The sequence below is a fragment of the Melanaphis sacchari genome, unplaced genomic scaffold (genome assembly GCF_002803265.2).
Source record: "Melanaphis sacchari strain LSU unplaced genomic scaffold, SCAv2.0 Contig11_pilon_pilon, whole genome shotgun sequence".
Lineage (NCBI taxonomy): Eukaryota > Metazoa > Arthropoda > Insecta > Hemiptera > Aphididae > Melanaphis > Melanaphis sacchari.
In genome coordinates, this window is record NW_020270469.1 from 3,957,511 (window position 1) to 3,985,309 (window position 27,799).

At 27.9% G+C, this 27,799-nt stretch overlaps 1 protein-coding gene across 1 annotated transcript in view; it reads right to left on the reverse strand.

The window, feature by feature from the left end:
- Positions 1–27,799, reverse strand: part of LOC112604182 (follistatin-related protein 5-like) — a 121,200-nt gene that overhangs the window by 42,787 nt on the left and 50,614 nt on the right. The window contains exon 3 of the mRNA XM_025353096.1: positions 2,104–2,341. Within this exon, the coding sequence (XP_025208881.1) occupies positions 2,104–2,341 (238 nt within the window). The remainder of the gene's footprint in view (positions 1–2,103; positions 2,342–27,799) is intronic.

Here is a 27,799-nt window from a genome sequence, read left to right on the forward strand (position 1 = left end):
GACCCGCACGAATAATATAACGCGCGTTCTCGCGTGACGCAGACAATTCGACTGTTTGCCGAAATTAAACGGGGTTGAAAACATCGTGCGAATAAAATAATTAATTCCGACGAGAAATTTTTGACGTGCCGATGAAGTCGAATACGCCGCGCCGTCTGAGCCCCGACAAGCGCGAACCGATTGCAAGAGGGGTTTATTCGATGTATCCGCAAAGTGGAGTTATTATGGCGCACCTACTATGTTGTATTACAATAATAAAATATTATTATTTTCTTTAATTCCGTGTCAACTGACGGGCGAAAATATTATCCCAAACGTTGCGAAAATAATACCCGTAATATTATGTTACCGCGCGCACATATATATGATAATAATATCTACGTATGTACTCGTATGATTTTAAGAGAACGTAATACGCCCCGCGCCGTTTAAATTAAAATTATATATGATTAGCGGTATGTATATTTAATGAATTATCTCGTATTGTATTATACATCGCCTTTGCCCACGGGACGTTAAATTTATCAATAAATAAATAAATGAATGTGTTTATACAACACCTACGTTGTGTAGTAAAATAATATAATAATATAATACGCGATAACTTCCGCTACTACAGTGTCTGCCATCACTTTTTCGATGGAATAATTTCAATTATTAAATTACATACCAATGTATTCCAATCGGTTACAAAAATGCTGATCGATTTTAAACGAATATAAATGTAAATTTTTTGCTTCACGCACACACAAAGTATATGATCCGCTACGATTTTCCAGTTTTCTCATTAAAATTCTAAAAATAGTAGTGCAAATTCTTGCTAATGGTACATAAATTATTTATGTTTTTTTTTTCCAAAGTTCAATCGTAATCTCCTTCCTCTCCCGGATATTATAAGTAAATTAAAATTTATACTAATATGCCAAAACACAAAATCGTGGTACAGCGTCTATTTAAATAATAACAATAATTACTATAATGTTTTTAGTTCAAATTGAAATCATTATTATTTATTTAATTCGAAATCCGTATTGTGCACGGGTTCCTCTGGTCCGTATGCAAAAATATTACAAGTTTAGGTCATTTGATGTTAATTAAATATTATATGTACAGTAAAACTTTGAGTGTCCTCTGCGTATTGCATACAGGCGTGCAACTCAAATGCTTTCTTGCAGAGCAATGATAACACTGCGTATTGTAATTAAAATTGTTTCCCAAGTCTGGAGTTAAAGTAGGTATATAATATATATTTAGATCATGATGACTAACTGGTCGTGACTCGTGGATGTCGTAAATAGGTATAGTTATTTACTTTCGAACGTCGTGTACTTGAGCTCGTTTACACATAGTACATATTATAAATTATACATATAAACTATGTAGAGAATGATTGTTTTATCGTAGAACACAATTCGATATTTGGATAGCACGAGATTGTTACCGGTCGGAAGTTGGATAACATCTAAGGTCAAGTCAGACGATAGATAAATTCATAAATGATTTGAGGTTAGGTTCAGGTCAAGTTGGCATATCATTATCTATACATAACATTTTCCAAATATCGAGTTATAAAATATGTACAACAATAATATTACCGAGGCGGTGGTGGCTATACGAATATTCGAAGAACGACGACGACGACGACGGCCCCGCGACCATACATAATTTATATATTATATTGCAGTAACACCCTTCAAAACTTTGCAGGGACCGCGTGCGTTTCGTGTAACACATTGTTCTAAAGTCTGGTGATAAAAAATGCTCTTTTCGAAGGGGAAAAAAATTAGCGCTTTGCACTTCTATAGGGTTCACGTTATCTATCATCATCTAAGTGTTCCGAGGCTATTATACCGTCCGTCGGACACCAACGTTTAGCGAACGGGAAAGCTTACTGTAATATAATGGTGAGTAAGTATCTAAAGCATGGCAGGATTTTTTTTCACGATTACACTATTTTTTAATTTTTTTGTTTTAGTTTTTCCAGTTTTCGTGCTCAAGACCAACACTATTTAAAATACGTGCATATAAACATGTAATACGGTGCGCATCGTCGTGGAGATCGTTGAAAACGAATGTTTTAATTGCTATTTTACAGGTACTCACTTTGTTTTTCCAACACTTCGGCCGACTCTTCGCCTTCTTCGTCACTTTCATCGCCGTCGTCGTCGTCGTCATTTTCATCGTCATCATCGTCGCCTCCGTTGTCTTCCACGTCTACATCCGATTCTTGCACGTACTCATCGCCGGGTTTGACTGTCGGCAGTGGCAGAGTACCATCGTCAGTCACCGACAACTGCGTATTACTGCCATGAAGTTCCTGAAGCCTATGATGCCGCGATTTCTGAAACACGAAAAATATCCGCTATAATTTATATGTTATTTGTAACTGTTGAGCTATCATAGTTAAACAATAGTGACTTTTTAATAATAATAAAAAAAAAAATAGATGTTCCAGCGGCATAATACCTGCAGACAGGGTTAGATTTAAAGAAAGACCCATTTATTTGAATACCATAGATACTCGTAGCAAGAAAAAATGATGAAAATCGATGAAAAAGCAATACAAAAACGCTTGATTAAAAGCGTAATGGTGTAATATACCCAATTGCTTAACAAATGATTTTAGAAAAAAAAAATTAAAACAAGTTTCTATTGAAGGAAATCACTAAAGCAGGTCATATGTGCAGGTTTTATACGTTTTTGTGACATTTTTGAGACTTCCTAGACTATACTTGTATAAACTATGTATTAATTTTCTATGAAAACGCGTTTATAATAAAATAGTAATCAACGTTTAGGATTAAAAACAAAACATTATTGTTGGTTAATGGACTTTAACGTTATCTTCCATGCCAAAATTAAAATCTAATTAATTTATATATCCTGTGGTTTTGGATTTAATTCTTTTAATCTTCAATCATGGTCAATATATAAATATAATTAAATATTTAAAAAAATCTCCTTATAAATTACAATAATTTAATGCATAATTAACCTGCTGGATATTCGTTCGAGAGGAATGAAGTTATATTTAATTTCAATGGGTACAATATAAATATTAACTTTCCGTTTAGACTGAACAAATTCATATATATTTATAGCCGCTTAGAATTAATTAAAATTAAGCATCTCTTTTGGAAACCTTAATAATCATTCAGGTTGTTCAACCAAAAGCAGCTGAAAACAAAGAAATCGAAATGCGAGACTATTATCCAAAAGTCAAATATAGAGTGTAATAAAATTTATAATTTCGTCACGAACTTTAATGGCCAATAAAACTTAAACTTAAAATTCTTTTTCGTCTCTCCCCCCTCCTCTCTCATTTAATATATTAAAATTTAGTTAATTTAATCATTTAAACGAAATACCTTTACATTTGTTATTATGTTCTAACTAATAAACTCTAAACTACATCCGTTTTATACTTAGATTAGTGGATGGTATTAAGCTAGAATTCTATCCTCCAATTACGTCTATACATTCATCAAAATACATTATTCATATAATTAACATATATATTTTGTTTAATTTTTACAATAATTTATAATCACTCAGATAAAAATACAGAGTTACAGATTAACAATATGTATTATACTTAAACCTATGTTTGAATTTTAAAATGCATATTATATTGATGTACAGCCGCAAATTATAAGATCAAATTAATTATTGTTCGTTTGCTTTGAATGTATTAAAAATTAATAATAATATATACAGGTAGTATAATTTAATACAGTTTTTAGAACTATTATTATGAAGGTATGGTATAAGTGAATAATTTAAATCCATTACAATAACTCGTCAATTTTAAATAAAACACCTAAAATCGATATTTTAATGTTGTGCGCGTCTAATACAATATGTAAAGCTTATAGATACGCGTATAATAATACATTTTAACATAAACTATATTATGCGAGACACAGTAAGTGCTAATTATATATACAAATACTTATACATATACATCGAGGAATATATGTATGTCGATACCAAATACGCATACCAAATACATAACTGGGATATTGGACATCTGGTTAATGGTTAATATAATATTATTATACAAACTAAACATATAATATAATAATATTAGCAGATATACATCGGAAGGTGATAGTAATCGTTTATGAAGTGTCTATAAGTGTATAATATATCACACATCGACGATTGACAGTTTAGGAATATATTACGTATAATACAATATATATTATGGGGAATATAATATAATAAATCATTAAAACAGGAACAATATAATAATGATTATGAATTTGATTGTCAAAAACAGCGGCGTATTATTATTTCAAATGCCAAGCGGATTAAAATAGAGTGCACTTCGATGATGCGTCCCGCGATAGTTTTACTAAACATAACAGTCGTATAACTATGAAATCATTAAATATGGCATGTTGTATAATCACATTGTTATTATGACGTATATATCATGTATTTAAATTGGCATAATGTGAATAAAAGGCAATACTTATAATAATCGAGAATGTTGAATTTTACAATATTTATCCACTTATCATTTTTTAGAATTAGTGAATTACACATTTAGATAATTATTTTATCAATATCGGTTAGAGAAATACAAATTTTATTTTCACAAAATATTTAAAATAAAGTGTTGATCACACAGTTACGTGCACCTGAGTAGAATGTAACGGCAAAGATAATGTGCTGATAAAATGATAGGACTGAAAGAATAACGAATGAGCATGAGTACCTATATAGTCTATAATAATATATTATTAGGTATAGACGATTTTCAGAAAGAATATTGTAGTGTGACTGTGACAGAATTCGAAAATAAAATGTAAATATTATAGAACCGTATTGGCAGATCAAGTGATCAATTGCAAAGACTGCTGATAAAAGTAATCGTGGACGCGTGGGAATGCGGAGAAAAGTGTGACTTGAATATTACAATTTATAATGTAACGTATATATTATGTATAAACTCGATATGATAAAATTCGTCACGTGTGTGAATTTTGAACCAGAAAAAAAAAACGAAAACCGATCGATGTAAAGCACTGTGACTTTTTGTGATGGCTGATGACCAAAGATCTTTAAGTAAAAAGTTAAAATATTTCAACTTCCACCGATGCAAATTAATCATATAGGAAATATGTAGTCAAATATCAGAGGGGAAGCTTAAATTTTTAAAGTTATCATTTAAACATGCAAACAAATTTACATAACCAAACAATGCTTTTAATTGTTTTCCAGTTAAAAATATTACCATTATAAAACATAAATGGTAGTTCACATTAGTCAAACTCTCGAACAAATTTATTCTTTTACAATAGTAACAAATCAAAAATGTTTTAAAGTTTTTATTCAACACATATTTTAATAAAATCAATTGTTTGGTGGGTTAAACAAAGATAAAAAACTTACTAAATAGTTTTCTAAAACTATTGTCATAGACTATATTATTATCCTTGTAGAACATAAAGTTTGATAACTGAGAATCCATTCAATTTAATTTTAATTTATACATTGTATAACATCGAGGTTTTAAAAAAATACACAATAAAAAGTTCTATTCTTATTTAAAGAAAGAAAAAGTTTGCACAGCCAAAAGATACTCCTTTAATCACTGATTAGATTAAGTCATGAATATCATGGTGTGCCGCTAGCTCTGTTAATTGTTTTTTTTTAAATCTGAAAACATTAAATCATTCGCATAACTTTGAATGAATTATCATAGTATTCCATGAGATAATCAAGAGATGCGCAATTAAATTTCTATTGAATATTCTATTTATAGTTATATATACAATATACACGTATGTAGTACTTTCTCGTATTATAAATATTATCCCGAATTCGATGAAAAATTTAAGGCCTTATTATATCTGTAATTTAACTGAACGTTACACGTTAAAGAGAATTTTGGTGTGCCGTGATAATTTTGTGATGGATAAAATGAACCATTTATTTTTTTTCGAAGGCATTGAAATAGCCATTTCCTTCTAATAGTATAAGAAAATCAGATTATTTGATAAATTTAATCTTTAAGCATACTTAAAGTTCCAAAAATCAGAATTTGAAGAAATACATAATTAAAGTCGAAAATGAGGTTAAGCAAAATTGGTGAATCATTCTGTTTATATAATATAAATGTATCATGTACCACAACGAAATCCCATTCGTTCGAAACCTTAATTTCCGCGTAATTGATTATTCGCAAACATAATCAAATCTCGTCGAGTAGGTAGGCACTGGAAACAACGCCAAGCACAGAAACAACTCAAGCGTAGTATAAACACCAAGAAACCGCTTGTTGTTGTCATCGTCAGACAATAATACAATGATAATATTATTATATATTGTATGCGTCATATTAGTGGTATTCACAAGTTCAAATAGCATTTCAAATTTGGAGAGGGATGACGAGGAATGGCTTGTGTTCGGTCTGATACATCATGAGTGAATGCAGGAACATAAATAATTAAAAATAATTAAAAATCGATCACTATATTTTATGAGTAGCTATACACTTTTTTTTAGCAAAAAATTAAATTAATATACGAGTATTAGCATAGTTTATAAATTATGATAGAATCCAGTATAATGTTCAAAAAACAAAAATAATATAATGAAATGATAGGCATGGCTATTGAAATTTTATCAAGTTATATGTAGATATTTACATAAAAACATAATAATTAAGAATAATACGTAATGCTACCTCTGCAGATAAATTCCCGAAATGTTGATCATTTTATATAATATTATCTTAATTAATAAAAGAAAGATATTTTTTCATCTGGGTAGGAAGAGGTTATAAGCACTTATAACTATTATAGCTACTTTGTTTTGTACATAAAATTTTCATTTTTTTAAGAAATATTTTGATGGACTATTTTTAATTTGTGAAGTGGGAAGGCTTAAGCCACCAAAGCTCCAATTTGTGTAATTGTATCTATGGTCATGGTATACAAGATAACCGCATTTTGCATAGATATTATTCGATATAGTATAAGAACTAAAAAATATTTTATATAAGTAAATCAATAATTAATTTATGTAATGAAATGGTATATTTTATTTTTATATGTACTTATTGTGTGTATTATGTTTTGTTGTTAAACCTACAACAAATTAGCCTTAAAACTTAAGACGATTTAACTTTTTGAAAACACTACAAGTGAGTCTTTTTCTCGAGAGAGAGGTAGATATTTTATTTGTATTGTTGTATTTACAAATAAACATTTTTTTAAAATTTCATAGAGATATTATATAAATTGTCTAATAACGTTTTTAAACCTGTAAAGCACAAATAAATCAATAGATGCATAATACACGAAATGGACTCCGATGGACATGCGAACAAGCGTCTACTATTTTATATATGTTAAGTAATATATATGAAAAGACGGGCATTATTCGAATTCCGCCCTCATCGGAACGTCACCGAAACTTTTTCTACCACTATTCTCCAGGGACTAACGAGAAAATCGTCGTCGGCGGCGATAGCACACAACCGGAAATGTGATCAAAGCTTTATATCCTATATATTCATATACCGCCGCTTTTCGCCGTCTGCACCGGCGCATAGTATAATATATCTTTTTCCTTTCCATTTTCAGACTACGTGAATTTTGCTTTCTATACATTTTTGCCGTCGTCGCTATTATGGTGTTCGTTGGTGGTGGGGGTGGTGACAAGGGGGTAAGGGAAAATAAATTCAACAAAGTTCTTGACGTATGAAGGACTAAAAATCTGCCGATACCTTTCCGCTGCCGTAGTCATCGTCATCGCCTGACCCGTCATCAAGGAGGTGGGTGTATGATTAACCACCGTCACTGACGTCGCTATCTCTGGTACGACTGCAGTTGCCACTGCTGGTAGCCATTATCAATAGACCGGAAATAGACGTAATGTTTGTGGATGAGAAATTTATGTCATTGTGGGTATATATAAAATACAAACGCAGTGCCACGGCCCTACGCTCAACGGAACATTACGGTACATTTAAGTATGAAAATAAAAACCAAATGCGAGTAATTATTAAAATAATTTATGCGATCGCGTCTTTATAATAAAACCCAATATTGGCTTATACAAAAAACTACTACCATGCATCCATACATAATTTCTGAAAGTTAATTATTAGTTCATATAATATACGCATATATTAATATTAAATGTATACGAAATAATTACACAACATTTTAACCTATTAAAATAAAAACTATATTTGGAAAAAATATATCCATTAAATAATTTATAGAACAAAATTAAAAAATAGGAGTTTATGTCATTAGTAGGATATTTCTCAAATATTACTAGAACATTTAAGAACTTGAAAATATGATCTTTGAATACTTATATTTAAAAATGTAAATAAATTCATTATCAAAAAGAAAAATTCTTATTGAATCTGTGTATATAAAACTAATTCTAATTTCAGTAATTTTCCTACGTGTGCGAATAACCTTGACGCTCAAAAATATAATATCGATTCATCATAATATTATGTTATACGCTCTTGGAAATGTATACTTAAATTATTGATTACTGTTTAATATTAAATGAAACAGACAGTACGTTAATTCTATTTCAGTATTGTCCCCCTTTTTCTGATGTGAACGTGTTATATACCTACGTAGTGACTTACCTATACAGAAAATATGTTTATGTTATACCTATAAAAACATAGTATATAATATAATGTAATTATTTTAATTAAAGTTTTGTTTTTTAGGTTAATTCGTATATTGAGATGTATTTTAATACTTCTCTTATACAATATATAGTTGCATAGTTTCAATTCAGTCAATCTAAAGGTATACTGTGCTATAATATAATATTTATATTACATATATTATAAAGAAAGTAAATGAAATATTGTTATGAAAAATTATTTTAAAATATACTCAAGTGTAGTTTAAAAAAATTAACTTCTCACCACATAAGTAAGAAGGAAAAAACAAATTATTTTAAAATCAATAAATTGTTTTAGACGTAAAAAGTACTATACCTACAACTATTTTTATGAAAATCAAAAGAAGAATTTTACTATTAGGTATAAGTAATATTATCAATATAAAAATAATTATTATATAGTAAATATTAATAAAACATTCTCAAAACTATGAAGCACACTTCATCGCATGCAAAAATCAGTTATCTACTAAAAAGAGAAATCAATATTTAACATGACATAGCAAAATTCATTTTTCTCCCGTATTTAACATGATTTTTACGCGTAATGTGTTTACTATTTATAAATTGAAAAATAAAGCTTAGACCCACTTATCATTTAAATAAAATTATGATTCTATTTTGATAAAATTATTTTCTTTTTTTATGAAAAATATAATAAAAATATATTTTCATCCTTTTATTAATTAATTAATTATATCTTTATTTTCTCCTTGATGTTAAATTTTTAACAACCTTTTTATAATTGGCTAAATATTTTTATACATAGTTTATACGTTTTAAAGTAAAACTAGATATATATTTATATATCTATTAAATAAACTAACAAACAAAAATACTTAAGTAAAATTAAAGAATTAGTCAAGTTCTTAAAATGTCTACTCTAGTCTAACAAGTAGAAAATTTAACCAAATTATATATTATTATTCATCTATTCTCGAAAAAAAACAATGAAGTTATTTAATAGTGATAATTGGAATATATATGTACATACTATATTATATTTCATGTATATATATATATATATATACTTTCACATTAATTTCCCTGCAAAAGTTTCATAAAACCACTTTATAAATTAGTATGTGAAGCAAAACGATACTTTAAAGATATATATTTTTTAAATTCTCAGTATAAGTATAATCAAAGTGAACGAAGCATGACGAGTATTTTAAACTTTTATTACTTGTTCTGCTTTTATTTATAAAATTGTTAATACCTACCTATGCATATACATTTTACGCGATATAGGTACTTGTGGTTCTAAAAGAAAAACATTTTAATAATATATATAAATATTTTTAACAAAAAATATATGGTTTAATTCAGTTAATGAAGTAAGAACATGCTATTCACTAAATATAGTTTTTAAAATGTTCAAAATGCAGTAAATGTTCTAAAGACCCAACTATGATAATAATTCGAATAATATGTTGTTATTATAATAAAATTTAACGAATGGTTTACCTTCTTAATGGGTTCCTAAAAATGTTAGCATATTTAAACTTTTTTTTTTTTAATACTATTAGTTCGTATTTATTTTAAATAAGTTGATATGACAAGTAAATTTGAGTTAAACATTAAACGTAATCGAAAAAAACACTTTTTGATTTTTTTTTTTTTCAATATTTTAATAATAAAAAATACATAAATACAAATATGAAATTTATTTTTCTTCTAAAATAAGTATAAACATTGAAAAGAAAACACACATTCATATCATTTTTGAACACAATCTAACATTATTTATCCCAGTAAAATTTTTTTTCAAGTCAATATATTAAAATATTAAGTTTTGGAAAATCACTATTGTACATTCAGCTGTCCTAATTATAAATACATCCTACGGGTTAAGCAATATAATAATACAACCTATTATAATATAGAGCATATATTAAAATAATTATTTTATAGAACTGATATGCTTTTGTAAATATTTTAGAAGTTAAATTATTAATTTTCTTTAAACATATAAATAGTTGTTATAAGTTTTCAATTTTATTTACGTGTATAATATTTAATGTATATAAGGGAAGGATATGATAAGGCACCCTGTACCAATACGTAAACTTGGCTACATAATTTCAGAGTTGTTATTTAAATAATTTTAGATTTTTACATGATGGAATGTTTTAATTACATAGTGTTTAATATATGTATATACAACATTTTAATATCTGCAATGTCCCTCTTTAATTTAAATGATGTAAATACATCACATTTTAAAATCATATCCTACATAATTAATTTTAAATTTCAAAGAATAGTTGAAAAAAAAAATATGATGTAATGTCATAATAATTTTATTTCTACATTCAATGGTGATTGGACAAATTTAGTTAAAATATAGTACATTTAAAATGACAGATTAATGTTAATCTAGTATAATTTTATTGAATGTAAGTATATAAACAATAATTGTCAGTCAATAGTCCAGATTCCGAGGCTTATTCTAATACAAAAATAATACAAAATGCATAATCAATTATTATCGGTGGCGGATTTTCAAAACTTTTCTGGGGGGAGGGGGTTCCTATAAAATAGTATGTATTTCAAATGTATTATTTTTATTTTTATAAAAAACAAATGTATTTGATTATATTGTGTTTATACATATATATATATATATATATAATATATTATTGAATGTGGACCTATTTTTTTCTTTTAAGGTATAGTTTGATTAAAATTTGACGTTTGAATAAGTTCAAAAAAAAAAATGTTGAATGAATATTTGGTTTTTAGACATTTTATTGAAAAATAAATTCGTACTCACTTATGATTATCTGTATATCAGCGTTAGTATCAATTGTTGGCGGTCAACTAATCTACACATCAATACATTTTAATAGTAGGTATGAATTAACATAGTGTTAAAATAATGTTCCCTATAGTAGAAAAATACGCAGAAAAACTCATTATCGCAATATAATAGAATATCGGGAATTAACGTAACGACGGATGATTTTATTAATATTAAAAGAATACGATGGTAAAATATTATACTATATTATTATTATTATTATTTCAGTAGATTTTTGATAATCAACCTACTTATATTTGAAATATACAAATATATTATGTTATGTATTCATAATAATTATATATATATATCAGTGTCTGGGGTCCAGACCCCTAGATTCTCCCCCCATAAATCCGCTACTGATTATTTTACATAAATAATACTGTTTACTTTACAATAACAATGCCATTAATTTTTTCATAACGGTATCTTAAAATAAGATAATATAACTGATGCGTCGGTAAAATTGCCAACATGAAAATTTTGATTATGTTTAATTAATACCATTGAGTATATACGTATTATAGTACTATATATACTCAATGTTAATACTTTGTGATAAGTATAGCTTTAGTTTTTAATTTACAAAAAATAGCTTTAAATACCTGGAGATATGTATATAAATTATTTAATGTAGAATTTAATTTTTTTTAATAAACTATTTTTCAACCTTAAAATGTAAGTTTAACTTATGCAACGTTAGAAATATAAATATATGAATCAAAATTAATTTAAATTAGACTACGTTGGTGCAACATATTTTCAGTAATATTTTTTAATAGTATCCACGTACCATAAAATAAAAAACATAAAAGCTTAAAAAAGGATTTAAACTAAAAAGTTCACAAAATAAAAATAAAACAATTTTTTAAGTTTTCTATTTGTTATTAAAGCTGTATTGTACACTGGAATTATACCTAAACAGTTATAATAATTAAACATTGTACTACACTTTGTGCACATCAGTACCTGTAGATATTATAATAAATACTATTTATTTATACCATACGCTTTAAATCTGGAAACAACAGTAATCAATTATTATGTTAATGACATTATCGAAACCTAATAAACAATAATTGCTATTAGCTTATGTATTCTAGATGCACCATATTATAAACGTAACACATAACACACCATCAACAAACGTCACTTTAGATGAGTTTTTCGAATTTTAATTTTTGCCAGGTTTTTATTAAAATAAAACAAAAATAATGGGTTGACGACTTGGCTAAACTATATTGCTTCGCGCGTGACAGGGCTTTTAATCGGCGGTAATAGACGCGCGCCGTAACGGTGTTAAAATTGTTTTTATTTGTAATTTAATATTCGTGCCCAGAGAAAATTCTCGGTACCTAACATTAACGTGACTTACTCGATGGACTATGATAATAAATACACATTAAAAACATTTTCGATTCAATATTATTGACGGTTAATTTTTTTCTCGGACAAATCGATATCACCTACCTCACGACAATACGCGGAATATAACATGTTATTCTTTACTATGGATAATAACTATGTGGATGTAGCTTTTGAGTAATATAATTATTGTATTGAAAATAACGCCCTTAGGGAAACAACAAGAAAAAAAATAACCAATGGAAATATAAACAAGAGATAACTGCGCGATGACGAATGTCTACCGTAGCCACAGGAAAAACGGTGAAGGTGAGGATATATTGTTATAATGCACAACTTGTAGCCGCAACAGCTGCCTTAAATATGTACGAAAATTTATTATGATTGCACTGTTATTTATTAAACCGGCGATCATCCGCGTCCGTAAGAATATTGCGCCCGCGTCGAAACACCTATAACACCTAACCGATCGTGAAAAAACCAATTGCGTAATGACTCCGCGACGCACGTAGTATACACAGGGTGTATCATTTGGGATATTCGTCAATTTAAATATTAAACAATCCATCGGACAAATTATAATATACAAATGTCTACGTACTATGATATCATACTCATGATAATAATAAAAATGTAAAACGCGAACCACATATATATTATTATTATTATTCATAATGCGATGGCGGCACACAAGAGCGAGGATAGAATATATATTAATACCGTGCTTCCACCGTTCCCCGGGCATCTGGCGATTTAAAAAAAAAAAAAACGAAAATCGAGCACGGGAAAAATTGTGCATGAACATATAAAATGTATGTGTGCAGATTTTTCGTCCCCAGCGGGGCTTTTCTCGCACGGCGCTATCGTCAGGCCGTATATAATATATATACGGCTCTTTTACCACCACTCCCCGTTTGCAATCCGCTCGCTAGGAGTTTCCCTCCAGCGACAAAACGAAAACCGTCGGACCGGAAAAACGGGTTATAACTCACTGCTGTATAATATATGCGTACATATCCATATAGGGTGATTCACCGCGATTTTACGTTTATTCGCTTAACTGACATGAGGAAACCGGAAAACGCGTCAGGCCACCCTGTACGTAATGATTATGTATATTATGTACACGCCACACCACTCCGCGACGGCGTTATATGATTTCTTATCTCTTGTACGCCTCAGCCGAGAATATTAAACGCTGCCGTTCGCTATTAAAACGCCTTCTCCGCTGTGAGCGACGATTACATCGCGGTGAGTCAGTAGGGGTGGGTGGACTCTGTGACGGTAAGTATACCGTAGCAAGATAGGAGAGAGAGTGAGATATGGGTTTCGGGGAGGCTGAGGGTCGAACTTTGACTATCGATAATTACGGTCGTAATCAATCTCGTCCCACGAGTTCGGTGGTGATACTGGTGATTCAGCGGTGCGGCGGTGGTGGAAGACCGGGTGGGCACGTCGCCAATTCTAAATCAGCTGTCGTTTATCGGATCTTTATACTATACGTATATTGTGTCCATAAACCGCTCTGAAAACTGAACTTCGATTATATTAAGTACGTATAAAATATACTGTACCGTGTTTTTTTTCATTTTGGAAAATCTTAAAGGAGATCGATGCAATTTATCGTTAGACTTTAAAGTTGATTATAAAAAATACACTATAAACATACTATATTAGATAGGTACATAGTAATTGTATACGCGGTGCAGTAATGCCTTCTCTTAAATTTTATTCGGTGTTCTCTCATTTCGAAAGTATGTTTTAAAAATATTATAAAATTAAATATAAAATAATACAAATAGATTACGTTAGATACCCTACGGTGTTTTTAATATATCGTTTTAGCATATATTGTATAAACACGATTAGAATTCGTTTAATTTATTATCGTGATCTACAAAAATTAGTTTCAATAATGCGAACAAAAAAAAAAACACTCCACTTGTCCTTATTATGTATTTATACGGAAAGAACCTTAACAGAAAACAGATAATATTTTTATATTTAATGAAAACGAAACGATAGACTAACGAAAGTTATATATTACTGTTGAACGAATAAATGGGAATTTCCAAGTACTAGATTAATTTATTAAAGTGCGGTTCCTCTTTTAAACACAAAACTATATAATATAATTAGATCCACCGATAATATAATACAGAATTATTACTATTATTATTATTATTATTTGTAGTTACTAATGTATAATACTAAATTTGAAAAATAAAGTAATAATTTAAACTCATCGTTTCCACACTAACGTTTATTGTAGGTACACATTGTTACGGACCACAGTAGTATTGCGCTGTCAGTGGAAAAAAAATATTTTTGTAACTTGTGATACGATAAAATCCAGAACACTGATATACTCTGAATTAGTCATAGAGGGGGAAAATAAACCAGAGTGTGCAACCGACACATCGTTTGGACGATGGTGGCGATTTGAACGGCTTCGTGGTAGCTAAGGGTGTTCGTGGCGCCGTGAATAACGATAGTACTATACGTGTCTGATATAGTGGTACAGTAGCGTATGAAGAACATATTTTCAATGAAAGAATCTTTAAACAATTCAAAATCTATTTTATTACTTTAAAATAGAAACAAATTTTAAAATACATTTATTACAGTAATTATAAATATTTATATTATATTATTGTCTTTGAAATGTTTATCGTTTTAATTTACAATAGAGAATTTAATCTCTTCCCATAAATATTTACTTATAACTTATAACTTACAAGTACTATACCTATATAATTCGACTCCTAAACAATTCTTCAAAAACAACACTACGTTTCACAGAATTAAGATGTTCTATGATGTTCTCATATAATTACATCAATGTATGACTACAAAAAAATAAAGAAATTCACCAATATGTTAATCGATAATTCTATTATACAAAGTATTTAATAAGTTTGGAAAAGGTCATTAGACCAATTGGTATTGATAAACAATAATATGATTTAATTAATAAAGTTATTTTATATTTTACATTATAAATGCACTGTAATGTTTTCTGTTATTGCTCCATATAAGTATTAAAATATGCATACAATAATTATTAAGAATTTCCAAACTTAGTGAACAAATAATAATACAGTATAACACAGTAACTATTATTATTATATAATTTACTGTCTTTTATTTTTAATATGTTAAAAAATATGTTTATCTCTTTTATACTATCTCTAAGTTTAGGTGGCTACTAAGTTATGAAAACTATATAATTAGAACAAAAAAAACATTGATTTTATGTTGCATTGCGAATCGTTGTTGTTGTTTTATAATACTGTGTACCTCAATGAAATGAATACATCGTAATAACTGAGATGTTCTTACTCTAAGTGTGTAAGTCGTTTCATTTCATCACCGGACTCGGAGGGTCGTCGATCTCGTGTTTAACCAGACAGTTTTTTTTTTCGTTGTAAGTCCATGTACACATGACGAATGCAAACCCACCCCATCACCATCACCCAGTATCGTCGCCGTCTTTTCGAAGTCGTTTGGTAGTATACTGGCGTGCGACTTTACGATTTTCAGAGACTATGCGCGAAAAAAGCAATAAAACCCTCGGGAGTCTGTCGAACGGCCGTCAGCTTTAAATCGTTACGACGACAACGACGCGCGGCGATGCCGTTTATTGTGCGCCGCGGCAGTACCCAAATAAATGGAGCACATATCCAGTTTATATGCAAATCGTATATATCTATTATACATATATAAATACACCCACAGACATATATATATATATATGTTCACGAGTGTATATTAACATATATTCCGCTATAAATATAATGGACTAATACGCGCAGGCCAAGTTCATTAATACACTCAAACGACTATAATACGAGGAGGATAGATCCTGTCGGTATTTTATATGACCGCAAATTATTATATTATTATGATACGAGACCGTAAACGACGTAACGATGATTAAGATGATCGTGATGTATATATGATAAATTTCCGAATAACTACCTCATAATTTATAAAACGTGTAGTACAACGGGGGCGTAATATCACTTCTACTATTACACTGTACGCGGCCATTTTCGGGACGGTCCCAATGACTAAGACTCTGATTCTAAAACGCTTTTTGATTCAGTCATTTTTGTGTATAATCATATTGTATACATAGTCGTTAAAATAAACTATACGAGAATGTATGATATCCAAATTTATTAAATTAAGTATTTAATATATTTATATGTCATTCAATTAGCAGGTGTACAAAGCGCAACAGCTAGAGCGAACATTTTCTCTACACTGTCGTCAGTTTTAATTACGACCACGGTCCCACCTCCCTATACTACCATCACCGTGGACCCGTCTTGGGAGTTTTGACACCACCGCTATCTCCGTGGTGGTATTTTATTGAATTTTCAATTCCCCAAAGTTGTTAGAAACTTTTACTCCGCGATGTAAAAATAAACACCACCGACGGCGGTAAGTCAATTTCAAAGGTCTGCCGGCACGTTTAAACGTCATTATTTTTGGATGCATACGGTAAACATGTATAATGGCTTCAGTTTTTCGTACGACTATAATACGAATATTAATCTAATAAGGCATAATAGTAAAGTATAAATGTCGATCGATAAGGGAAATAAAATAATTTTATTGTTCTTTATATTATTCTTTACCCGTCCTTTCGTTTTGGTATCTACAGTTAGGTATCGAGTATTTCTCGGATTCACTGCACGTGCACATACTTCATTTATACATAATAAGATATATAGGTAGGTATTGCTCATGGATATTTTTATCATACTACAACCGTATATTTTAATTCGAAGATCGAAAAGTTTGAAATTTAATAGTCCAAGTGTAGAGGAATTAAATAGTATAATAACTGCATATACGCATGTGTTTTAATTTTTGAATGAATTGAAAAAAGTACTCGATGAGTACAGATAATGATAAAAGTTTTGAATAAATACGTTTTAAAATGGAATCGAACGTTAAACAGTTGTTTTACGGAATCGCTGTCAAGACAAAGGCTTATTGGGATAAACTTCAGTAGCAGATAAGTAAATGGGAAAACAAATTAATGGATACAAATGTACATAAATCTGTCTAATAAAATATGTAAGACATTATATGGGACTGTAGCTTATTAACCAACGAGGTGCCCACTTAGTTTTATATTAGTCTTCCTTTATTTTCTGTAACAAAGTAATAAAAAACAATAAGACCATACATTTGACATTTTTCCTATTAAATTTGTCTTATTTTCTCGGTGAATAGTGAAAAACGACGATTTTTATTATTTTAAATAATTACATATCTACACCATGGCGCACTTAAAAATATCTATTTAAATTGAATTTTTAACACAATTAACTTTTGTATTTATTGACTAAGTAAAAAATTAAAATGTATAATGTTTAAAATTAAGAATACATTTAAAAAAACAAACTGTTTTAGTGTTTGTATTAATTAATCGATATCAGTATATTTAAATACGTAGTAAAACTAATCGCAGGTTTGAAAATTTACTATTTACCCAGAACTGTTTACAAACGATCGTTACTTTTCACTTTTCTGGAATGAAAAACATTGAATAGTTGGTTTTATAATTAATTAAACATTTATCAATAGGTGGATAAAGCTTACAACAAAACAAACGTATAATAATCAATCATCTGAAAAATAAATTATAACAAGAATATGGTTAATTAAAAACTTATAACATTATGAAAATACAATTATTTTAAACAAAGCTGAAAGTAACTATTAAAGAGTGTAATCTATTTTCTATATTATAAGTTATTAGTATACCTTGATAAGATAACATTTAATAAACTTTCCATTTTAGTATACGTAATTTTCAAAAATTAAGTTAAAATAAATAAGGCTTATTAAAACAATGTAATCTTTAGTTTATGATTTGATTTTAACATATAGTACAAATAATATTATAATCCACTTAAAGCTTTAAGATAATACTGAATACGGCCTTCAATTGGTTAATTAATAATTACTGATTATTATAAACAAGTACTAAAATAGATAAACAATATTAGTAACGTACTTTCTTATGCAATAAATCGGATTAACGTTAAGTCATAAACAATAATTTTCTTATATTTAAGTCTACTAAATCACATTAAAACTATAAAAACAATAATTAAGCTATATGTATTATTTTTTTTTTTATTAAAAAAGTTTTAATCATAAACTTTTATATAGATTGAAAGGTTTACAGATAACTTTTCAGAAACTATAATAAATATTCTAAACTTCAATACACATACTGAATACTGCATACACATGTAGATTTATATAGTAAATATGTTGCAATGTGTTGTAAACTTGCAATAGTACAGAATTTTCACAATTATTTATCAGCATGTAAATTACCATTTTTCATATTATTCAAGAAAAACATAAATTATGTTGTTAAAAAAAAAATAAAAATATCTAATCATTTTTTTAAAAAACCAGAATTAATAAAAGTAATACAACGTACGAGTGTACATTTATATATAATATGTTAGTAATACATTAATATCTACTATCTAAGGATTAACTTTACAATTATTAACTAAATCATAATGCAATAATCAACAATAATCAGGAATGATTGCAATTTTTTTTTTTTTACAACTCTATCATAAAAATTTAATATATTTAATATTAAAATACCTATTTGTATATGATATACCCTAGGATATAGACGATACTTCAATTTTTTAGGTATTAATTTATTATTGAAGAATTCAATTATTGTTTTAATTTTATTATTTCAAAAATTAAATTTTTTATAAAATTTAATGATATTTGACTTTTACAGTACAAGGTATTTATTTTACACAAGTGAAAAAATATTTGATAATATTCACACATTTCATTAGTAAACTAATTCAAAACATAATAATATAGCCTTTAAATTAATACGGTTGGTTTCGATTGAAAATAACAATCCAACACAAATATTCCCTATTTCACTGCACTATTATTATGTGATGTCGAGCTTTAAATATATAATACTGAAAAAAATGACAGAATATTTTTCACAATAAAAGTAGGATAAATTCGATTCATTAATCCCTGTCAACCTACAGCCGTCCGGCACTCGATCCACGAGACTATTTGGACGCATTGTTGGGTACAGTCGGCACAAAGTATACACACACACATAAATACAAATTCGTCGTTTGGCAGCGGATAAGACGACATACAAGTAAGTATTATATACATGTATATTATAAATCATTGGAAAAATAATGTTTATCTCTCACGATAAATCCTTGTCGTTTTGTCTAGTATCTGGTAGGTAAACACGTTTATCAATATTATAGGTTCTATAGTATATAATATTATGACATATCATTATTATACGAATAGTAAAGGAAGTCCATATAATATAAACGGTTCACATCCAAACACAACTAGTACGTTAACGTTAAACGGACCTGAGGACATCTACCTTTTCGAACCTATACACCTTGTACCATATACTTTACGAGCCGGAAATCGTATTATATACTGTCGAAATGAACATCGGCACAATGCTGTTTGTAAATATATTATTATTTGCCTATACATATTATGTATAAATATATATAATATATTATGTACTCGTCGTGTTTATATAGGGTTTTCGAGGAAACGAGATTCGAGGCGAATAATTTGAGGACAACTATATATATATATATATATATATTATATATATATAATATACTGCGCCGTAGACTACAATAGATGGTGTGACGGCGTGCGTGACGGAATAACGCTGTGGCGATGATACGACATTTTTTCGCGTCCAGCATGCCACGGTGACTACCACGGTCGTGGTAAAACTGCGCCACACCCATAAAAACACGTATTAAGACCGGAATTATTGTCCATTAATGCTTTATGGAGTGCACGAAACTTTGCGCGATACCTCTGTCAGTACTGCACCGCCTGCTTACCCTATCACGAATAAAGATATCGGATAGAGGCATTTCCTCTTTATCCCCTTTATTTACAATAAAGATGTGCTCTCGCATTTTCGACCATCTTTTCGCATTTTTATACGTACCAAAGATGACACCAAGCAATACAGTTCTATACGTATATTCCACAAAGCATACCTCGGTGCTCAGCAATAAAACGTTTCATTTTCCCTTCACTCTTTATTACTACATATCCTCTCCTAATTCATTCTACATCGAGAGTTTATTTTTCATTTCTCAATTTTTCCCATGCCTTTATTGTAACTTTTACCACTGTTGCTGTCTACTAATAATCTAAGACTACTGCCCTAATTTTTGGTCCCTAAAAACAAAAATACAGAATAATGGTAAAAAAATGACCGTTTCAGGTATCATATATTAATAAAAAAATATGAGATTCTTATTAACATAATAATATACGCACACAGATCGTTCTAAATATAAGAGAACAAAATATTTCAATAAGTAAAACAGTTACTTGAAATGCGTAATGTTTATTAATTACTAATATTAAACATTATAAATCACAAGTTAATATTATGAAAAAATTATTATCATGTCGATATATAAGATAACGTTCAATCTTTAAAGAGCTAACATTGACGCACAAATACACTATAGATATTAATTTATATAAATGGTATCCAATTTAGTTGAAGCTAAAGTTAAATAATGATCAAATAAATTCTATAAGAATTCATATCATAAAATATGTAGATTGTCAATCAATGTGTTTAATATCGAACTGAAACTAGATTTGCTATTGCTTCATTATTTATAATTTAAATTTAATATGTGTTCGATAGACACCTTGTGGTCCCATGTCTTGTTAAATTTTCAATTTTATTAATGGCTTTGGCCATTTTTTAAAACTTTTTTATAGGTCGGGTTATTAAACATTAAAAAACGATTTAAAGACCATGTCAGTTGCGTCAATAGTAAAAAAAACCTAATTGAACTGAACTGAACTGGATATATGATAACATAAATAAATCATAAATAGATTTAAAGTTTAATATAAATAATCTTAGTAGCTTAAAAAAAAAAAAAAACAATAAAATAAAATATACAACACAATATTATAATAGTATAGTAAGTATTGTGGTTCTGTATTGTTTGAATAAATATCAATAATTAAATTAAAAATGATAAAAAAATTTTAATAATTATTATTCATTATTAATATGATATAAATTAAATTTTTACATAAAACATTGTTATTCAATAATAATTTATATACATATGCATTTGATTATAATAATAAATTTAAACTAAAATATGTTTCTATAGGATTTATAATTTATAAGTTCATAATTAATAAAATAAAATACCTAACTGTTGAACAATAAAAAGTATTGAATTCGAAGTCCGAATGTTTGAAAATATAAGATCATAATATAAATAAAATAGTTATTAATAAATCGTTTAACTAATGTCATATACTAAACATTTTATTATATTCACATCAAAAAATATTTTATGTATGTCAAGAGTTTATATTTTTTCAAACTAATTTTTCAAGTATGGTTTAAAAAAATTAAAAATGACTTTCTTCAGTTTATTATTAAAGAAGTCTTTTCTATAGCTATTATCTTTTTAATAAAATTAATATCTATAAATTTTGTCTTTAACATTTGTGAAATTTCTATTAAAAAATGAATACCAAATACTAATACGTTATCGGTATTACATCGCATAGGTTTATTGCAGAAAAAAACTGTAATTTAAAAGTAATTGTCTATATTTTTAGTAAAATATAAATAATATATTAAAAAATTTATCATTTTTGAAATGACAGTGTCCTTGTTTGTTAGATCATGCAAAAATACGATTTAGAGGCTTATAAAACATAATTATTGACCCAGTATATTGTTTTAATGGTTAATTGTAAACGGCTCTGATAACCCAGTTGACCTACAGTTAAAATTATTGCCTGGCCTAGCGGTTTCCTTTATGGTTTATGGTAATAATATTCTTTCACATGGGTTTCTGTTTTTAACAAATCCGAGCTTATACTAATACGTCTGTCTAGTGTCCACTATTATTTCTCTTGGATGATAATACCCTGACCGATATTAATCGTATAAACAAAAAACAATAATAAATAAACATATTGAGCCTCTTTTGGACCCAACCCGAAAAAAAAAAACAAGAAAATCTTTTAATTTTAAAAATTAACAAATATAACCAACAAAATATAATTAAATTGTAATATAAATGTAACCTAATGTAAAATATAATTTTGATTAGTAATTAAGACACAATAACTAATGACTTTTGCTGCTAAGTTGTAATAAAGATCAATAAAAAAAAAAAAAGATGTATTGATATAAAAATACCATATTGTTGGTTTTTAATCATATCATATAAAATATTGACTGTATTATTAATAAAATAAACAATACAGCATAAGCAATAAACATACACCGTTGCAAAATAGCAATTCTAAAGTAAGTTAGTTTTATGAAGTAACTCGAAAATATATTATATACTTTGTTAGTTTTTTTAAGTAAAATATTAATCAACTTAAATATTGTTAAAAATTTAATATGTAGTACGTACAATAGTTTAGTGACGAACTATAAACTGCAGAATAGTTTGTATACAAACACAATAGTTCAAAACTATTCTGTTTAAATTGAAAAGTGTTTAATAATGTAAAAATGATTTGTTACCCGGGACTTGTATTATTTACTTACAACTTAAACAATATTATATTTTGTCAAAAGTTTTCACAAAACGTCAAACTCGGGTAATTTGTTTATGTACAAACCAAAACTATATCTATAGGTAATACATAAAAGTGCATACATGTATTTTATTATTATTATTATTTTTTTTTTTTATTGATCTATTATACATCGGCTTCAAAGGCCATTGGTTACAGTTTTATTTATTATTTTTTGTAGTATAATAAAATCAACATAATATTGTTAAATGTAATTAGATTACTTTCAACAAATAAAATATATGAAATAATAATTTTTTAAATTTATTTTACTACTTATTTGTATTGAAAAATACTTTGGTTAAAACACTTAAAAAAAATATATATATTGAATATTTTGTTTTATTTTTGTGTTAACATTGGTTTAATTTTTAACGTTTGTATAGAATAGTTAGATAGATAAAAGTAATCTCCAGTCGATCCTATCATTTAAAGTCAATAGCTTTTATCAAAACTCGGCCTCTCCATTTATATATAGCTGCAACTGTAAACGCCTTCAGTATAGCCAGTAGTGACGATGAAAATAGAAAATACTGTTATTGTCTTGCGACCATTAAGGTTTTAGAATTGGCCTGTTTTCGAACCATGTCCCAGCGGTGTAAGTAGTGAATCTTCCACGGACACCCTTATTCCAAATGGTTTTGTCCTTAAAGTCATTCACGTAAATGCTCCCTTATCTATTTATAACGAAAACTCCTAAAAGTGGCTAAAAGACATTAATTATCATACAGCCAATCGAAATTTGAACTTTTTCGTAATTTTACTGGATAATATACACCACATAAAATGCTGCATATATTAAAAACTATGTTACATAATATTATATTTGGTTTACCTTAAGGTGATTTTGTGTATGTTTAGATTTAAAATTAATGACATGAAAGCAAAATCAAAGAAATATAGTTGGAGTAATATACGTTTCTATTATTATTATTGTTGTTTCATCTTCTATGAATGAATATAGATTAATTACTTTTATCTAAAATAAAACATAGTGTTTGTATCAAATATATAAATAACAATTAGTATAAAAATGTAATCACTATTGGCTCTACAATACATGAGTATAGCGTATAATATAAATACATTGAGTTTAATTTAATTGAGTTTTATTGGAACCTTTTTTATGTTCCTCGTTGCTATGTTTTTAAAATTAAAATGTATCGAACAATCATATTAATTAAAAATTATATTAATATTACATATTTGACGTTGGTTAATCAAAATCGTGTATAATCCAAAACAAATAATATTTTTGAATAATATGAATGATAATAATTATTGTTCATTTCATATATACTAACCAAAAACCGACCAGGATTTAATTTATGTTTCTACTCTTTAATATACGTTATGCCTTTATAACAAATAATATTATCAGTATAATAAATGATACATTTTACAACAATACTCAATAGGTAATTTCTCGAATATTTGTTAGCATATTTATCATAAACAACCATAGAATTTTAATTTAAAAAATAATAAATATTATTAGCATTTAAATTGTTTACATTATGACTGCTGGTAGTAAAAACAAGTCACATATCATCTTACTGAGCTATATATTTCAACCCCATTTTCTCGTGACGTTATCTATCTGTAATTTTGGGTTAATTTAAGAAAACTTAGTGTCTTGTTAACGATCCTCGTGGGAGATGAGCACTGAAAGTATAGAAGCTTTGTTATGGGTGGGGTATAGTCAAAATTATATGACTATATTGCATTAAAATTAAGACATCCGGCAAAATGCGCGTTTTGCGAATTGGTATTTACGAGTGGAGAGTACTATAGTAGGTAGCAAGGCGCATAAAGAGGCAAACTTCTAAGGTCGAGTTGAACGCATCGGCCAGACCATGGCGTATAATTTTTAAACTTCTGACAGGCTACAAAGAAAACCAGAATCTAATTATTCCGACTGGAAAAAAAAAGAAGGAAGAGAGACTAGAGAGAGAGCTTTTATCGTTTTGTATATACAGCGTGGCAGCGTCACGCATTGTGCGGCCGCTAATATAATAACTTAACTGGGTGAAGGTGAAGATGAAGATGGCATAGTGGTGGTAGTGATGGTTTTTACTCTTTTTATATTTTTTTATTATTATTATTATTTTTTTTTTTTATGTCGCCTCCGCCGTGATAGTAGATAGTATGCCATAGCACTCCAAAAGCAATTTGTGAATTAAATACCGACCAGAAAATGAGAAAAGTGCCTATACATAGCGATGGGTCATAGAATAGAGACGGGTAAGAGGGTGATAGGGGAAAAAAACGACTGTCGTCAGCAGGATGCTGTGCTGTCGCGGAGATATAATATTCCAATCAATCAGTCGAATTAGAAAAAAAAATATTTACATAATAAATAATATACATATACCTATATATATATATATTACTATCTCAATGAGTGTCTATGTCTCTATACTATAGTGTTTTGTTGAGTACCTGTGCGATATGTGCACTACTGTACGAAGTTAAGAAGTTTGAGAGTCCGTATATATATTGTATATAATGTAAGCATGTATGTAGCCAAGAAAACCTTGACTATCTGTCAGAAACGGGATCATAAGAATGATGGATAACTGAATTATACGATTTGAAAAAAAATATATAGTTTTAAGATAAATAATATTTATCGTATGGATATCAGTTTTTTTGAATTATTAATTTATTATTAATATTTTTGATTTACTTAAAACCAATAAATATCTAAGACTTTATAGTAGAGAATCACGATTTTTTTCAATAAAAACTTAATTTTGAATATTAAATTTATATTTTTACTACATAAAATATGATTTATTAATATAAAATTTTATAAATTACTCACATTTTACATTACGATGCATTTATAAAATCAAACTCGATAATCAATTTCTATGACCAAATTTAAATTCACTAAAGAGCTAATGTCAAACCTTTCAACACAAAAAGTTTGACATACACGTTATTTTTTAAATAAAAATAGGTTACGTTAAAAATAATATTTTAAATTCAGAAATATTCAATAATGCTTTTAATAGCAATTTAAATGGTTATTTTTAGAATTTTTTCCAAAGTTGCCAAATTAAATAGACATTGATATTATTTTAAGGTTAGAAATAGTATACTGCTTTATAAAGAGTTATTTTTATATATATTTTGATAATGTAGAAAAATTGGACACGATTTATTAATACATTTCTTAAGGACATACTTTTAAAGTGTATAAGACGTCTTGCGTAGAACTTTTTCCATACAATAATATCAAACACGAAAAACTATAACATAAGATCGTCAGTGACACATAGGCTATTGTGACTTTGTGACATTGAGTTAAAAACGACAAAATAGCAAGATCCTAACAATAAAAACGTTTCGTTGTAAAATGGCTCAGTTTGAAATCTGTTTTATTTCAGTCTGGCGGAAACCTTTTTCTTTTATACGACAAAACCGTTTTTGATGCGATTCTACAGAGTCGTCGCCTAAAGACCCAATGATTTCACAAGATATCGTTTTCGATTTGTACAAAAATAATGTTGCGTATGCTATATATAATATTGTGTGGGAAATAAATATAGAGATTTCGGTGCCCATTTAATGACAAAAACTCTCGCACAGAGACAACATTATTTATATAAAATACATCATATATATATATATATATAATATACACGTATTTCAGAGAAATGGGCAAACTTTTATAAAACAATCGTTAAAATGACTATTTATCGTATGGTATCATTGGTATAGAATTATGTTCAATAGATAATAATATATGAGCTCATTTAATTTAACAAGATTTACATATATTTTCGATATATCATATTATTATTATATATTATTATCAACAACGTCCCATTTTCAATACTTCACAGTGTACCTTACATAAATACTATATTTTTATAGGTTTAGATACTCAAAGTGTACCTTTATATTCGGTAAATTTATGCCTAACAATTTAAATAACCCTCGAGATTCACCTTATATAATAATACGATGATATGACGTACCGTAAATTATAATGATTATAAGCATGCACCATAATATTATACAATTTAATATTTATTTTAAATTCGATAATTTATGAATATATGTACGTACACTATATTTAAACACATAAACATCTCAATAAAATTGAATAAAATATAGAATTTAAGTGAAATCTGCATAGTATATTATAAACTTATAAGCAAAAGTTATGCTCGCATCTGTTTATTGTAATATTATTGTTACATCAGAAATACTTAAATATGATATACTCCAATTCTTCGAAAAATTTAATGCAAATACATATTCTCCTTA